At 52.1% G+C, this 16407-nt stretch overlaps 9 protein-coding genes across 9 annotated transcripts; 7 read left to right on the forward strand and 2 right to left on the reverse strand.

Moving 5' to 3' along the window:
• Nucleotides 1–450: 450 nt before the first annotated feature.
• Nucleotides 451–882, forward strand: COCMIDRAFT_105323 (uncharacterized protein; the record flags this gene model as incomplete). Its single annotated transcript, XM_007693531.1, has 1 exon — nucleotides 451–882. A coding segment is annotated over one exon (432 nt), but the record flags the coding sequence as incomplete, so codon positions are not given.
• Nucleotides 883–1048: 166 nt separating this feature from the next.
• COCMIDRAFT_8563 (uncharacterized protein) lies at nucleotides 1049–2899 on the forward strand (the record flags this gene model as incomplete). Its single annotated transcript, XM_007693512.1, has 1 exon — nucleotides 1049–2899. One exon carries the CDS (start codon nucleotides 1049–1051, stop codon nucleotides 2897–2899), a length of 1851 nt encoding a protein of 616 aa, XP_007691702.1.
• Nucleotides 2900–3652: 753 nt separating this feature from the next.
• On the reverse strand, nucleotides 3653–4008 carry COCMIDRAFT_105289 (uncharacterized protein; the record flags this gene model as incomplete). The annotated part of the gene is made up of 2 exons (XM_007693532.1): nucleotides 3653–3673; nucleotides 3811–4008. Coding segments are annotated over 2 exons (219 nt in total), but the record flags the coding sequence as incomplete, so codon positions are not given.
• A 539-nt stretch (nucleotides 4009–4547) lies between these two features.
• On the forward strand, nucleotides 4548–5101 carry COCMIDRAFT_8564 (uncharacterized protein; the record flags this gene model as incomplete). The annotated part of the gene is made up of 2 exons (XM_007693513.1): nucleotides 4548–4605; nucleotides 4659–5101. 2 exons carry the CDS (start codon nucleotides 4548–4550, stop codon nucleotides 5099–5101), a joined length of 501 nt encoding a protein of 166 aa, XP_007691703.1.
• Nucleotides 5102–5730: 629 nt separating this feature from the next.
• On the reverse strand, nucleotides 5731–6879 carry COCMIDRAFT_40099 (uncharacterized protein; the record flags this gene model as incomplete). Its single annotated transcript, XM_007693524.1, has 3 exons — nucleotides 5731–5947; nucleotides 6004–6716; nucleotides 6775–6879. The coding sequence occupies 3 exons, from the start codon at nucleotides 6877–6879 to the stop codon at nucleotides 5731–5733; spliced, it is 1035 nt and encodes a 344-aa protein (XP_007691714.1).
• A 73-nt stretch (nucleotides 6880–6952) lies between these two features.
• On the forward strand, nucleotides 6953–9452 carry COCMIDRAFT_40100 (uncharacterized protein; the record flags this gene model as incomplete). The annotated part of the gene is made up of 3 exons (XM_007693525.1): nucleotides 6953–7004; nucleotides 7256–7376; nucleotides 7430–9452. 3 exons carry the CDS (start codon nucleotides 6953–6955, stop codon nucleotides 9450–9452), a joined length of 2196 nt encoding a protein of 731 aa, XP_007691715.1.
• Nucleotides 9453–9877: 425 nt separating this feature from the next.
• On the forward strand, nucleotides 9878–11240 carry COCMIDRAFT_29507 (uncharacterized protein; the record flags this gene model as incomplete). The annotated part of the gene is made up of 3 exons (XM_007693521.1): nucleotides 9878–10450; nucleotides 10510–10861; nucleotides 10927–11240. 3 exons carry the CDS (start codon nucleotides 9878–9880, stop codon nucleotides 11238–11240), a joined length of 1239 nt encoding a protein of 412 aa, XP_007691711.1.
• A 1217-nt stretch (nucleotides 11241–12457) lies between these two features.
• COCMIDRAFT_8568 (uncharacterized protein) lies at nucleotides 12458–13283 on the forward strand (the record flags this gene model as incomplete). The annotated part of the gene is made up of 3 exons (XM_007693514.1): nucleotides 12458–12778; nucleotides 12833–13087; nucleotides 13143–13283. The coding sequence occupies 3 exons, from the start codon at nucleotides 12458–12460 to the stop codon at nucleotides 13281–13283; spliced, it is 717 nt and encodes a 238-aa protein (XP_007691704.1).
• A 1608-nt stretch (nucleotides 13284–14891) lies between these two features.
• On the forward strand, nucleotides 14892–16009 carry COCMIDRAFT_40103 (uncharacterized protein; the record flags this gene model as incomplete). Its single annotated transcript, XM_007693526.1, has 5 exons — nucleotides 14892–15240; nucleotides 15292–15481; nucleotides 15535–15638; nucleotides 15694–15809; nucleotides 15869–16009. The coding sequence occupies 5 exons, from the start codon at nucleotides 14892–14894 to the stop codon at nucleotides 16007–16009; spliced, it is 900 nt and encodes a 299-aa protein (XP_007691716.1).
• Nucleotides 16010–16407: the final 398 nt, after the last annotated feature.

Below are 16407 nucleotides of genomic sequence, written 5' to 3' on the forward strand. Positions count from 1 at the left end.
CAGCGCATACTGCGATAAAGTCCCGCGGGCCATGACATGACGGTGCTGAGACGCAACTTGAGTCGTTGGACGTTTGCTGGCAGCGACTCAGCCGACGCGCGCCCTTGGCTCGGTGAGCGACTTGGCCGTGGATCCCTCCATCCATTTGGCCCATGTACTTAGTTATATCGGGGCGCGCGGACTGGGGGGGCGCAAAAGTAAATGCCTAGTGGGATGTGCAGCGGCCGCCAGTGAGGCAGCGGGGAGGCGTGGTCGAGTGGCCAGCATCGCCAGAGTTTTTACTTTGTTCTTTTTGCGCCTGCGTTTTGCTATCGCCGGATTGCCTGCTTTTCTGAGACCTCAGCAATTGCTACATCCGCGCCAGGCCCCAAGGGGGCGCCCAGACCGGGGTTCCCCTGCTAGCGCCGCTTGGTGCAGCCCATACCTGCGGAAACGCTCTCATTGCTTGCCCCGTCGTGTCTGCGTCCGTGTCTGCCTTCGCCGCCACTGCCCTCCTACCCCCCCAGACCTTCGTTGTCACTGTCGCCCTTCATCACAACATCATCGCCGCCTGGCACCTCAACACCCCCCCTCCCCACCACAACCCCCTTCTCGCCCTTTCTCTCCCCTTCCCCTCCCCACCTTCACCACCACCACCACGCCTCACCGCGGCTTCTTGTAGCACTCACCCTCTGTAATCCCCTCGACGTCTCCTGGATCTACGGCTTCTTGCCCGCCCCCCAGACTTGTCGTCGTGCTGGTGCGCCTGTTTTCTTCCTTATCAAGTGGCCCGATCAGCGCGCCTCTTGCCCTCCACGTCATCATCGCAACGGCTTAACTGCTGGTTGCTTCTCTTCCTGCACTCCTTCGCACACTGTTCAAATCCCCGTAACCCCTTTTTAATATCCCCCGTCTTTCCCGCGCAAGTGCTGCCTTCGACTTGCGCGCCCGCTGCTGCCATTGCTGCAACGTCATCTCGCAGCTCCACTAGCCCCCCCCGACTTCGATGCACACGCCCCTCACAACGACAGATGACCTCTGTTGCTTTTAGGCTCTCTACTCTCTCACAATGCAGTCCATGTTCCGCCTCCCATGGTGTAACGAGTCGCCTGGCGACAAAATCATGGAAAAGTCTGCCCTGCACAAGCAGAGGCCGCTGCCCGTCGTCGACATGCCAGCCTTTATGAGCAAGATCAAGCGGAAAAGGACAGACAGCCCTGAGCCTTCGCCCGCGCACCATGCGCATGTAGTAAAGAAGTGGAAAGATGCTCACGGTGACATGAAGCCGGCGGTGCAAAGTGCACCTCCTGCTGCCTCTGCTGCTTCTGCCCAAGTTCCCGCCGACGCCAGACCAAAGGCGCTGCCTGCAACCAAGGAGAGCAAGAGCAGGCCCTCAGCCCCTCAGCAACGGCCCGCTCAACCAAACTCCACCACCACGCCTGCATCTACTACTACTACTACCACCGCCATGGACTCTGGCTTAACCCCTGTGCAGCAAGCTATTGAGGCTCAAATCAACTACGAGATCTTGCTCAAGCACAACGAACTCCGTTTGATTGAACAGGAGCTAGCTAAATGCCAAGTCTCTCTGGAGCAACTCAGGCGCTGCTCCATCATTCCTTTCCCAGGCACCGAGGGTCTTGATGTCAATGTTAGCCTCGGCGTAGGTCCGTCTTTGCAGCCCAGTGCAGGCTACACTCAGCCCCAGTATGCTGCACCTTGGGGAGTCACTGACGGTCCCTACACTCGCCACTACGCAAAATGGCTCATCTCGGACGTCAAGTTTGATCCCGTCTCGGAGCGTGCACTCGCCCAGCAGGCTCAAGGTTACTTCGGCACTGGTGAGGGCAGGACGACGCGCGGCAGTTTTGCTGACTACGGCTCAGCTCACAGAGGCCGCACGTCGCGAACTTCGACTGGAATGTTGAAGCTCACCCCTCTTGGTGAAACTCCAGCACCAGCGCCAAAGATAGATCCTCTCTTGCACAAGCGATCTACAGACGGTCAGTGGGTGCGCCTCTACTGTGCTCAGTGCGGACATAGCAACTTTTCAAACACTCAGGGCTTCCTCAACCACTGCCGTATCAAGCATAACCAAGTCTTCAAGAGCCACGATGCTGCAGCTATTGCCTGCGGTGTACCTGTCGAGTCCAATGACGGGGCGAATCCTGTTACTGCGAGTGAACCTGCCAGCCTGCCTGCAGCAACACCAGCAGTGTCCTTTCCTACTCCAGCCACTTCTGGTATTGTTCACCCACTCGCATCTCAGGCCGTACCTGTTGCACACGCACCACAAGTTCACCGTCAATTGAATGTTCCATCGTCCAACGAGTCCAAATCTGCTCCGCCTCCAAGTTCCATCAAAACATCCTCGACCCCTTACCTGGCAGCTCGTTTCCAAAACAGCGGTGCTCAAGGTGACTTCAAGGAGATCCTGGAGACGGCCCGGTCCAAGATTGATCTGGATGCGATAGACACGTCGGATGATGACAGTGCAGACACTAGTGTTGCGCAGACCCCGGTAACAACCGTTGCTCCCCACCTAGCCCGTCTTCCTGCTAGTGCTCCTGCAAGCAAAACTCCAGCAAGGGCTGGCAGTAAGAAAGGTTCTCATCCAAGCCATGCGCGCCTTCCCATGTCTCTCCCATCTCCCATCAAGCCCCAAGGACACGATGACATGCCACGCTCCCCTGTAGACCTCAGCCCTCATACAGTTGAGTCTAATCCGGGTCTAGTCAGCGATCATGATGACGATGATGACGACGATGCGGATGATGCGCACAGCCAACCTGACCTTGCTCTTGACACTCATGTCATGGTCGAGGACTCGAGCGACGTTGAAGGTGTGCAAGAACGTAGGGGCTCTCGGCAAGGATTGCACGGGTGTTTTGAAAAGGGCGAGGGTAGTCGTGAGCATTAAGCAGAACAAGCGAGTTAGGTCCGGCTTGTCCTGTTAATGTTTCCATGTCCATCACCCCCTTTCGCCCAAATAATGCCCATGTCCTTGAACGATGTTATTCTTCTCTTATTCCTCTTTTTCTTCTTCATTATACACGGGTGCCAGCAATGGACAGGGAGGTCCGCTGGTCAGGACAGTGGAATTGTTCTGCTTTTAGTCTTTTTTTGTATTGCTCTGTCTTTTTATGTTTTGTTCTCATGATTCAACAAAATCAGTCAGACATCTCATCTCACGCGCGCCTCCCGAGGTGTTGAGTTAAGGCGCTGGAAACGTCGTGTATTATCATCCCCTGTATGGAACAATTGGTGTTCTTTTGGTTGGAAACTTGCTGTTGCTGGGGTGGTTTAGATGGATTTCGGGGTGCTGGTACACTTTTGTTTTTTTGCTTTTGTGCTCCCCAAATACACGGTTGACTTTCGAACGGGTCAGCAAAAGTCTGCGAGAGTGAAATCTCGCTTGCCCTGTATATATTTTAATCTCATGACGCTCTGCACTTTGGATATGTGTTTTCATAGGATTTTTGTGACTTGAGTGGTTTAGATGTTAGTGTTGTTGTTGGTGTGGAGAGATGACATATGTTTTCCAGAGATGATGCCACGATATGCACTTGTACATTATATCAAAACACTTCCCCCATAACGCCTCGCTTTCCAAAAAACTGCCCTTGGTGGCTAACCATCCTGCTGTTTAAACAAACCTCACATTCCCACCTTTTCATCCCATGAACTCGAGCGTCTGTTTCTTCGTCAGTCGTTGAAACTCCCTCTTAACACCAAACCTCCCCGTCGCATACACCCCCGCCCCGTCTCACACCCCCATATCGCAAATTAAAGAAAACCCAAGGGGAAAAAAAAGAAAGGGCAAAAACTCACAGCCATAACCACACATGCAATACTAACATACGGACTCAAGCGCTCCCCAACCCTCGCCGCCTTCCACAACGGCGACACAATCCAGTTTTCCTTGTTGCGATCGATTATACCGGGAAACACAGAGTGCGCGTAGGTCGAGGTGCAGATTGTGAGGAGAATGACGAGCAGGAGGGATTGGAAGTTGAAGAGGGCCGTCTGTTCTATGTTAGTACGAGGCTTGGGAAGATAGGATGGGGAGAGGAGGTACCATTATCGATCTTGTTGCAGGAGTAGTATCTGTGGCGAGAGGTGAAAGGAAAAGCGTAAGGGAGAAGAAGCTCTAGAGAGAGAGAGAGAGAGAGAGAGAAATAGAGAAAGAGAGGTGTGTCCGGGGGATGGCAAGTGTAGAAGTGAGTGAGTTGTAGGTACTTTACTTGTGTCGCATGTTTAACATGTGGATGGGTGGTTTTCCCGCGGCGGAAGGAGGAGGCGGAGGGGAGGCCAGTGCGCGTGCTGGACCCGCCCTGCCGCCCTTTCGATCGTCATTGCAGGGCTTGGTGCTTTTGAGATTCCACGACTGACAAAACGACAAGGTGGTGATAGCGTACACAAACTATCACTTGAACGCGGGGGAGAAAAGATACATAGCGCTATCCCGACGCGCCAGATACGAAACCTATCCGTCCATCAACCGCTGCCGCCGTCGTAGTTGTCTCTTCGACACCGCGCGCGCACGCTCTCTCTCTCTCGCCGCAAACATGACGGAACCGCGTATGCGCCTGCGCCAAAAAGGCCAGCAATTCCCCACGCAAGACTGTTCGCCTCTCCCTCCCTCCCCCAAAAAAGCCCAACCCTAACAAAAAAAACAGTAGAAGCCTTCCTCCTCGCCTTCGGCGACAACGACTACCCCCTCCCGGAAACCGTCCGCGTCCTCGACGAAATAATAACAGACTACATCATCGAAACCTGCCACGAAGCCGCGTCGGTGGCGCACCACGCGCGGCGCGCAAAGATCAAGCTCGACGATTTCAAGTTTATGCTACGCCGCGACACGGGGAAGCTGGGGAGGGTGAGCGAGATGCTGGAGACGGATAAGGAGTTGAAGAGGAAGAGGAAGGCGTTTGATACGGATGAAGGGGCCGTGCTGGCGGATAGGGAGAGGGGTGGGGAGAGAGCGGGGGAAGGGGCAGGCAAGGAGGATGGCGGAGGGTTGGATGGCGGCAAGGCAAGGGGGAAGGAGGAGGAGGAGAGGAGGAGGAAGAAGAAGAAGAAGAGGAGGGAGGAAGAAGGAGGAGGGGGGAAGGTTGCGTGAGGAGATTGACTATTGTAAAAGAGTGGGAGGGAGGGAAGGGAGATTTGTGTATTATGGGAAATGGCATGGGTGGTTAGTATATGGAAATAAGGATACCCCAAAGAAGGATGAAATTGAATCATTACCAATTCATGATTTGCTTAGTGTTTGGAAATATGCCCAGCTCATTAGGGATATCTTCTGCTCTCTTCTCCCATGTATGACAGCTGGACAGACACGTATTTTTAGCAGGTCAAAATATCTGGCATTCCATGTTCTAACATACGCCTCAGCGTAGTCATGATTCTAACCACCGCAGCCGCGTCAAACAAAACTACTAGGTACACAGCGCTTTTACTTAGGCAAATGCTTTTTTTCTTGTTGAACAGGAAGCAAGCAAGCCTGCAGCTCGACCACCTCAGTATCTTCATCGTCGTCATCATCATTTGTCATGGCTGTCATTCATGCCTTCAATCCACGAAAGTTTCCACGTTAGAAAGATCCGCCCGCATTCCCGATGCTGAATCTATCAACCATTTAGAAACGGGGCATTCCCACGCCCTTTGTTGCTAGAGGCTTGACACTCCGTCTAAAATAACGCGTTAGCCAAACGCCAAACTCCTTGCAATGTATCCCTTTTTTAGGCACGCTCATGCCTCTTGTTCCCTCTGCTGCCTGCCCTTGCCTCCGCCTCGTCGGTCACCTCCCTTGCCCCTGTTTTCGCCATCTTTCTTGCCTTCGCCGCCAAGAACGTCACCACCACCCATGGTCAGCGCTGCTGTTGCCAGGCGGTTGGAGAGATCGATTTGTGTGCGGATTGTGTTTGCGAGGTATGATACCACAAGGACATCCTGGATGTGTGCGTTGCTGCGACATGTTAGCAAAGCCAGATATCATCAAGAAAAAAACAAGTCTCAACATACAAATCCCGCTCAATGTCAGCAGGCTCAACCTTGGGTGCTAAGCTGAGTGCGTTCATCAGGAACTGGCCTAGTGCAGATGAAGGCTCGGCCTCTTCGTCCAGAACATTGTTAACGTAGGTGGACACGCGCTCAAGCATGTCAAGAACATGTTGGATGGCACGCTCCAATGAATCCAAGTCGGTCATGACCTCCTGTGATCGGTCCTCGCTGTCCTTTGCGGATGAGATGAGCTCCAGACCTGACCTTTCGGCCTCGCCGTACTTGATCTCGTGGGGCACTGGGATGAACAGGCAAGAGTCGGCCGCGCGCTCGGCAGTGACGCCAATGGGTGCGGAGATGTATGTCTTGGACTCAATATCCTGACCGGGAACAGTCGAAACAGTCAGATGGACAGCGGGGTGTGGCCATGTTCCGTCGCCCTGCTGGCTGTAGAAGTTCTGAATGAGGGCGGAGAAGGTGTTGAGGTCGCTGCTGGTTGCGTACCAGCCGACAAGGACTTCGCGGGGGTTGGCGCGGAGGTGAAGAGCAAGCATTTGCTTTTGGTAGTCCATGTCGACCTCGACCTGCTCGGCCGTCTCGGTGTGGGGGACAGCATAGCAGTTGCGGATCTCAATCTCAGTGCCGTCTTCGCTGCGGGTGCCGAGGAGGGTACCAATGACGCGTTCCTGGTCGGCGGGGCGGCGGAGGGCGTGGTCGAGGATGGAGAAGACGGCCTGTTCACAGCGGGTCAGAGAGCGAAGCTGGCGGCCTCTAACTGCAGTGGTCGCATACCTGGGGCTGGATGGCGACGTTCAGCGGGGCAGTCGATGGCTGGGCACCCAGAGGCGCAGGGCCGAGGGGACGCGCGAGATGGAGGAAAGAGTCGTTCTCGGCCATGATAGCGATTGTCGTCTGGGCGGCAGTGATCGTGAGCGTGGGCGTGGTGTTGAGGCGCTGGCGGCTATCAAAGATGACAATATGGTTGGTGGGGCACGTCGATATTCTTCACGAAATCTGGGCAGGTGCGGCAGTTCGCTTGCACGGGCCATGTCGATATATTTTCTGGTGGGACCCTTGAACTACAGGCGCATCCAACTGACGCGCTATAACGACTCGGAAAATTTAATTGCTGCGCGACACCAGGGCTACTTCAGGGATACGAAGCAGCTGTTCATGTTGGAATCTTTCCAGGCGCCGGGAATTCTGCTATTCGTCTCAATAACAGCCAGGCGCATTCAAGAAGCGCGCGCATAGCGACAATGGCGCCCATCAGAGGCCGCGGTGGTTTCCGGGGTAGGGGACGAGGCAGAGGTGGCGCAAGAGGAAGAGGAAGAGGTGGTGGAAGAGGCGGGTTCGCTGCTGCAAGGACCGCCGACGAGGTTGAAGATTCGTGAGTACGGATATTAGTTACAGAGAGGGTCGTCTGCATGCTAACTGTCCAATGAAGCAATGTCAACATACGTGCACCGTCCGACTCTGAACACAGCGAATCTGAAGGCTCCGACAGTGGTGCTTCCGAAGACGATGACGAAGAGGAGGAAGAGGCTCAACCAGCCGCCAACGCCTACGCAGCCCTCCTCCAATCTTTCTCCGCCCGCGATACTGGCTCAGACGAACCCCGGAAAAAGAGGCGGAAGCTTGAGCACGATCACGAACCAGAACAGGCCGCTACCAAAGACACAGAACAATTGGAAGACGCTGAAGACAATGCGACTGACCGTGAAGACGAAGCAGAGCAAGGCGATTCCGACGATGACCAAGCAGACGGAGATGATACCAAGGAACAGGAGCTGGAAAAGGCCTACGAGAAACATTTTGCAAATCCAGACGAGAACGAATTGGCAGCACGGCTGAAACGGATAGCTGCAAATCAATGGTCATCGCACAAGCTGCGCACGACATCAGGCAGCGCAAAGGGCTTTGGCATTCTCCAAGTCCCGAGCGATGAGGTCCAGCCACCCTCAAGGAGAGTGAAGAGCACTCGTGACGTACAATTGAAGGCCCGGCTGGTGGAGAATGCGGACAAGAAAGTCGGAGACTTTGACCCAGTCGAACAAACTATTGCGCCGTCCCTTTTCGGTTATCAAGATTTACTGTTCGGCGCGCGAACAGTTCAAAACGCCAATCGCCTCCGGGACATCACCTGTCTGCATGCGCTAAATCATATTCTCATGACGCGCGATCGTGTACTGAAGAATAACGCAAAGCTGGCAGCTGCAAGTGACGACGACGATGCCGAATATCGCGACCAGGGCTTTACGCGCCCCAAGATATTGTTCCTTCTTGAGACCAAGCAGGCTTGTGTACGCATCTTGGATTCCATCACTAAAATCTACGACTTTGAACAGCAAGAAAACAAGAAGCGATTTCTCGACAGCTTTTCACTTCCAGAAGACAAGTTCTCGGACGACAAGCCTGCAGATTTCCGCCAACTATTCGAAGGCAATGACGAAAACGAGTTCCGTATCGGCGTCAAGCTGACACGCAAGACACTGAAGTTGTTCTCGACTTTCTACAACTCCGACATCATCTTTGCTTCTACCCTCGGTCTGCGCCGAGCAATCGAGTCTGGCGATCCCAAGAAGCGAGATTACGACTTCCTATCATCCATCGAGATGGTAATTATGGAGCAAGCGGATGCTACCCTAATGCAAAACTGGGACCATACAGAGTTTGTTTTCGAGCACTTGAATCTTCAGCCAAAGGATTCTCACGGCTGCGACTTTTCACGCGTGCGCTCGTGGTACCTGGACGGACACGCACCGCACATTCGACAGACCATTGTGCTCTCGGCGTTCCTGACGCCAAAGATCAACACGCTGTACAACAAGCACATGCGCAATGTAGCCGGGCGCTTAAAATACACTGCCGATAACACAGACGGTCTCATAGAAACAATGTCGTACGGCGTGAAGCAGACGTTCCTGCGCTTCGACTCACCATCCCATCTTACTGATCCAGACGCACGCTTCAAATATTTCAACACATCCATCTTGCCATCGATTAACCGCATGCCGCGGCCGCCAGAGGGTGGTTTGGGTGTTCTAGTCTTCATTCCATCCTACCTGGACTTTGTCCGCGTGCGCAACTCGCTCGTCGACTCGGACTTTTCATATGCCTCCATCAGCGAATATACCGATGTGACCGACGTGCGCAAAGCCCGCTCACACTTTATGAATGGAAAGCACTCACTGTTGCTGTACACGGGCCGTGCGCACCATTTCCACCGCTACAAGATTCGAGGTGTCAAGCGCGTCGTGTTCTACGGTGTGCCGGAGAACCCGATATTCTATGACGAAGTGGTAGGCTTCATCGGCAAGACGTTGGAACGTGCCGAAATTAGCAGAGAAGAAGCCAGTGTCAGAGTGTGCTTCTCAAAATGGGAAAAGATGGAGCTGGAAAGGATTGTTGGCACAAAGAGAGTGGGCAAGATGGTTGCGGACAGGGGTGATGTGTTTGACTTTGTATGAACATGTATGATCTAAAATAGAAGGGGAACACCTGGAATTCGCTCACATGGTAACAACATTCTTATTGATTGGATGTAGTGAGTCTACGCTGAATTTACGATTTCTTCATCGCACTCACTACCACTTCTTGCGCATATGCTACCTATCTGAATGAACCCAAGACACGTGCTTCACCTGAGCCTGACACATCGGTGGACACATAATGAAAGTTCCGTTTGATCCTGATCTCAAAATCACCTAGTTGTTTGCAGCTGCTGAAGCGTGACTGCCACAATGGTCATTCGCTCCTGCTTTACCTTCACTTTCACCAACATAGGGTCTGTGAGTACTTAAGTAGATCCATCTTTCCGCCAACCATTGCTCTGCGCACGAGTCAACTGTCAAGTATCAGCAGAAAAAGTCCACCATCTTCCTTCAAGTCCAAGATGAAGCTCCAGTTCATCTTCGTTGGATTGATAGCCACTCTCGCTAGCGCTCGTGTTGTCGTGTCTCCGAGCCCATCACCTGAAAACGTCACTCATGTCAACGTCACCCTTGCTGATGTTGCGTCTATTGACTCAGACTCTTCCTCTACAGCTTATACTTTTGCTGAACCAACCAAGTTCGAAAAGTCTGCTGAAATCGGACGTACGCTCGATGCGGCCATGAAGTCCAAAGACAGCATCGCCCGATGGTTCTTCAAGGACTTTCCCAACTTTCAAGAGACATGCCAGAGTCCCTTCGACGGTGATGGGCGGGAAGAGCTAGCGAGGTGGGGCTTCGACGACAGCGAGAAGTTGAGGAAAGAGGTTGAAAAGGAGTGCGACTTCGACGCGTATCATGGTATCAAGCCTGCTTTTGATGAGGTAGGCTTGGACACCAAGGCAGAGAAAGATGGTGGACCGAACAAGTGTTTCAAGATCAACCATCGTGATGGTTCTGCTATCAAAAGACTCCCGGATGGGTCTCTCCCTCTCGAATCAAAACAGTACTATGATGTGTGCGGTAAGGAGTATAGGGTAGGTGTTTGTAGACTACAATACTCGACCATACTGTTGATGACTAAGACTTCGTGCAGGCAACAGGTGCTACATACGAGTTCGCTGTCAATCCGAATGGACTCGTCGCTCTCATGAACATCATGAGCTTGAGTTTCTGCGCCGAAAAGTTCACCTGGTTTCGGAAGCCACTCCCCGAAGAGCTGCCCCATATCGGCACACCCTCAGATATAGCATGGGCTGTCTGGAACAGAGCTGGTGCTTCCAACATTGCCGATGTCAAGTACCTCCTTGTGACACAGATTATGAACCCAACTTCTCGAGATATCATCAGAACAGCGCTTGGAACTCTGCAGCCTCCTCATAGTGAAACCCAAGTCTGGCCGGGTAGTGACTTCACCATAGATACGGTTGGAGGCAGAGCAATCTTGGGTTAGTAGTCTATATAGCACTAAGACGATTGGCAGTTGGGGTTTGATGCTGACTTGATGCACTAGGGTCGCCGATTGGACGATGGGCTGGATACTTCCTCTTACAGCACAAGAAGCAACTCGGTGGCAATCGATTCATTTCAAAGGTCAGAGCCTTTCGGCCCAACACCGGTTCTCTCCCGTATCTCGTCTTCTATGTAGATCCCACGCCAGCTGGACCTGGTGCAGCTGCAGAAGTAGTGCCTCATGAACTAGCAGGACTGGACGGTGGCCTTGAGAGAATCGGAGAGCCCGATGGTACGAATTCATCACATATTGTAGAAAGGATTGCTGATGGGAAGCACTTTGTGCGAGAGCATATTCTCCATGCCGGGACTTAGGCAACGAAGTCCGAGGAAGATGTCATGAACTTCGGTTTCTGATGCGACAAGACAATACAACGGACTTCAAGATTTGTCCGAAGGGGGAATACATATTCTAGAAATCATGGTGGCTGGGCTGCTATCTAAAAGCAATCACCAATACTGACTAAGACATGCATGAGGCTTTTAACTAGGCCAAAATGTACTCACTACCTGTATATGTGTTTATCTGCTCGTATTATGCATATCGCGATGGCCGGAGCGGATGACTGTATCAAGCTAAGTGCAGTCCCACGGCACGAACGGGCGCAGGTCGCGGTGAACATGATCTCATGGAAGCCAGTGTCCTGCAAGGGCTGAGGTTATGCGGGGATATCGTCATGAAAAACCGTGAATAGCTGGGAGAGAAATCAAGGCACATGATGCCGCCAACGCGATCTAGTCATGTCCACGTCCCCCACACAGCATTGTACCTGCGTCGCCTGCCCACCCAGCATCGTGATCTAGACGTATGTGTATGTCAAAAGGCGAATCGTGCCGGGATAAACGGCAGAACGTGAGCGGTCCGTAGGACTTGGCAATATTTGCACGGTGGTTCCGGCTCCTTCCTTCGCGGGGTATCGTGACGTTCTGTTGCCAACCAAACTTAGCCACCAACTCCACGACCATACCACTCACACGCTGCCAACAGCGACCCTTGACAAGACCTTTTTTTTGCAATCCCCATTTTTGACTCCACGCAGATGAAAACGAGGGGCCGGGGCTGATTTGCCGAGTGTGCGGTGAAGGGCCACGTCGGAGTGGCTGGGGCGCTTTCTTTCACGCCAGACTCCACCCGCAAGATAGGCGCGAAACACGTCTCGCCAAGCATACGCCTCATCCCTTCTTGGCCATGTCCAATGGCTCGCGCCCGTCCGGAATACTCATGGTTCCAGTGTAGCGCTACACTGCGCTGACACGGCCAAGTACCTCAATGAGCGGATCGTGGCGGTGTGCCGAGCCCTAGACAAGCTTTTCTGTCCTCCGTTTCTGGGCGTCGATATGGCTGCGAGCAGGAAACCCGAGTCGAGCCTGTCGCTCTTATTTTAGCTACGTGGTACCCATGCCCTTGTGAGCTACACTACATACCTGCCTTCCTTTTTGACACCCCGGAACTTGGATTACTGTACTTCTCTGCATTGCTATCGTTACCTGCACGCCTGTGCCAGGTCCGGTTCTTGCGCACACACGCCAACATGTTGCGATTCGACATTATTCTCAAGTTGGCTTTGGTACCGTCGATACTCTACCTACTCATATCTGTGGTTTCGGTGGCTTTGACAACGCACTACTGGATCCTAACTGACTGGATCGTACCGCGAGGCGTTCTCGTTACCACCTCCGAATTCGATGAGCGAACGAGGCAGTTTGTGACGGATGCGACAATTGTGTATTTTACCGACGCAGATACCGACGCGACAATTGTATCGGGATGCCTAAACTTGGCCGCCGCCGTTATCGCCATTATCGCGTGGAGTACCTTGCGAAAGCCAGGAATGGACGCCTTGGTCAACTCGGTTGGTATCTCAGATCTTACACGGAAGCAGCAGAAATCTAACTTTCACGTCTAGACTGTGCGCCGTTTCTGGATACTCAGTCTTGTTTTCATGTCCCTTGCTGGAGCGGTCATGGCCATTGTATCGCTCGCACTGCACTACACGAAACTGGGTAACGATCAATGGGGATGCACTCAGGAGCGACTGATGATGAGTGGAAAAATGAATACAAACGTCTATTGCACCCGAGAAATGGCCGCATGCCGATTTCAACCCGGATTTGTCACTGGTCAGGATAAGCAGAATGCTAGCGTTGCTTGCAACGAAGCTGTAAGTTCCTTATCATCACATGTTGCGAAATGCTTTTTTACTAACATGAGAGCAGACTGTAGTCAAGTGGATGCAAATCATCTTGGTGCTTCTTGGGCTTACTGTACTATCCATGTTCTCTCTCCAGGCTTATCTGCGCCGGACCAGCAGGGAGACTAGACTAATGGGACAAGGAGCGCTCACAGAAAAGATTTGAAGCGAGCAGATTTCCCGGTCTATAGACGATACATGAGTTCCCACGCAGTCAACGAATTTCCTTGCACCACATCATTCTTGGCGTTTGTTTTTCTTTCCTTAGCATGCATATGCATTGCACGACACTGCATCAACTCTGGGCGTTGGCATCCCCCCCTTCCCTCACAAGTGGGCCACTTGCGATACACGACGTAACGAATTTTTTTAAAGCGTAACAATAATGACATGATGAAAAGCGTGTGCTGCGATGGAAGTTGGCAGAAGCTACATGCCTGCTACTTCTTACTTTCTGGTTCTAAACAAACTTTAATTGAACAAACTAGACGTTTAGCCCTCTTTCCTCCCACACCCCTGCAACAGTGTAGCCCCATGTCAGAAATCATGCTGGAAATCCTGACAATGCCATGATACTTCCACATCGCATACCTACATTTCCCCACACGCACACGCACACGCGCAACGTAGATCCCGCCTGCGCCCATCAATCCCCGACGTCAATCCCCAGCTGTGGCGTTCCGCACACATACGCACATACGTAGATGGCGAAATCCACAATTCTCCATCTCTCTGCTGTTTTTTCTGCCTTGGAAAAAATCCCCATCCCAACTACCTTGCTGCAGCTCACTAAACGCTAAAGCGGTTTAACGGGCGATTTCTTTTTTTTGGTGGGGGGTTTCCGCGGCGAGGAGGAAAAGGCACGCTTGGGCGTAGTGGCTGGTGGCTTTTCCACTTGCCTGCTCACGCAACCCCCCCCCCCCCCCCAAAAGGGGGGTTTCGGAGAGGGTGGCTTGGCAGACGTCATGGGGGGGACGTCATGAGGGTTTGGTGAAATGGAAGTGGGAGTGGAAGTGGAAGGCTAGCAGATATAGGTTTAGGGATTTTGGGAAGAGTGGAGTTATGCGGTGGTAGCCGGGTAAGACGGAGGGTGGTAGTCGGTTTCAGGAATGGGTGAGTTTGGAAGGATTTGGGTGGTCGTTTTAGAGTAGGGATATTGAGATGGTGCTTTGAGGATTGGGTGGTATTGGGGTTTTCTGTATTTGGAGTAGGCGTGTTGAATGTTTATGGTGGTACATGAGACTGGATAAATAGTAGTAGGTAGGGATTTCGATCCATACGTGGAAATGTCTTGAATAACTTTATGGCGCTTGATGCGGAGGGACTAACAGTGCAAGTATTGGCCTGCTGCCTTTGGTATCTTGAGTGATTTACAGTAGGATCGTGTGGAAGCTGAACACATCAGTACAACAATTGCAGCTGTGTGAGTTATTATGCATGTTTACCGTGACATCTCCAGAAACGTCTTGGAAGATGGCTTTGTACGACCGATGTGAAGCATTCATCCAATATCCAAGGCTCATTCGGATATAATCACAATCGGTGATGAGTGATGAGTGATGGGTCAACAGCATCCGGGTGTGAATGATGAATGTGAGAGAGCTCAGTGATGTTAGCTGTATCGTGACTGCCATTCACACATAGACCTCCCGGCTGTTTGTTTACACACTGGGCCCGCTCCTGCATTTCACCAGGAAAACACCTTGCGCACTGTGTGCCACCACGTTTCAATCTTCAACCTCCCAGAAACTCCATTTCTGTTCAACTTTACGAAATGGCGCCCAGCACTGCCTACCCAGGCTTATACGCTGAAGTCACTGTTGACGGTTGCCGGCTGACAGAGTACGACGACGGCGAAGATGCACGCTCTAAAACCAAAAGAGTCTACATCCAGTCAGAAGAAGGTGAGCAATTTGGCGTTCAGTACTTTATCCCCCCCAGCTTGTTCATGGAGTATGGCATCAAAGCAGAGGTCAGCATCGACGGTGTAATCATGCGCAAGTACATCCATGACAACTACGTCGGCCGTCTTCATGGGGTATCAAGGTATGCTTGTGCCAGCAGTGCCAATATTGGAGATCTCTGCGTCGGGCAGCGATTTCGGTTTGCCACTCTAGACACACGTAAGTTTGATTCCTCCATCTTCTCAAACCAATCTAATGAGATTCATATAGACGATGAGACGGGGACTGTAAACACAGCGGTGCAGAACCAACTAGCGGCCACGGGTGAGATATCAGTATCTTTCTATCGCATCACCAACATCCGTGTCTCGAGCGCAGGCAAGAAGGCACCAACTATACAGGAGTATGACAAGGTTCCGGAAAAGGCTATGAAAGGCTCTGCAGTTTCGCTCAAGACACAGTACGACTCCAAGGGATTTCTTACTTTGTCTAATCTGCTAACTGATTGGATAGACTCGACCCCTTCGAACGCATTGCACCAGTTACGTGGGTCGAAGCCGACCATGTCGATGGAGATCGCCCATTCGCTGTTATTCAATTCAAATACCGCTCTGCAGGTACGTGACACTGTTTCAAACAAAAAAGACAAAGCCTAACGAAATCACATTGTAGCTGCTCTCCGGTCACTTCATATACTCCCTCCGCTTCCGAATTCTGTGTCCCGAGAGAAGGGCACAGCCAGTCAGCTTTCATTGGCGAAGAAGCCTCAGTTGCTGGATATTTATCAGGTAAAAAAACTCCTATGTCATCAGAAATTGCATATCCATGACTAACCAGTTGTATGCAGCCCGGGAAGGAAGTGGTGCCGGTAACGAAACGCCAACGTACCGAGAATGAAGAGGGCGCTGAGGTCAAGCTAGTCGGGGAAAGGAGTGCAAAGCGTCGATGCCTGCCCACCGATAAAGATGAGATTATTGTACTGGAGTGAAAGCGCTTTCTATGGGAACATCACGCTCGTATGTGGAGTGAAGAAGGAGGGTTGCACTGTGTTCTGCTGCTATGAACACGTGATGCCAATGACTGAGAGAACATGTCTTTGATGCTAGGCATGTTCTGAGTAATATGTTTCCTCAAGTATTTACAACCAGAATGGAAGATCTCAGATGACCAAAAGGTTCATGTGTCTCTACAAGTGATTGCGATCGTTCGTAGTATGAGGAGCACACACTGCAATTGAGAGAATCCGCAACGTCCCACGGATTCGATGAAATAATCGCCAAAACAATTCGGGCTAACGGCAGATGAGATTTTGGCAAGTAACATAGATAGGTGAGGATATTGTCAGAAATAGCAACCCCTCCACCTCAGCTTTGCGCTACGAGATCA

Source organism: Bipolaris oryzae (genome assembly GCF_000523455.1).
Source record: "Bipolaris oryzae ATCC 44560 unplaced genomic scaffold scaffold_169, whole genome shotgun sequence".
In the NCBI taxonomy this organism is placed as follows: domain Eukaryota; kingdom Fungi; phylum Ascomycota; class Dothideomycetes; order Pleosporales; family Pleosporaceae; genus Bipolaris; species Bipolaris oryzae.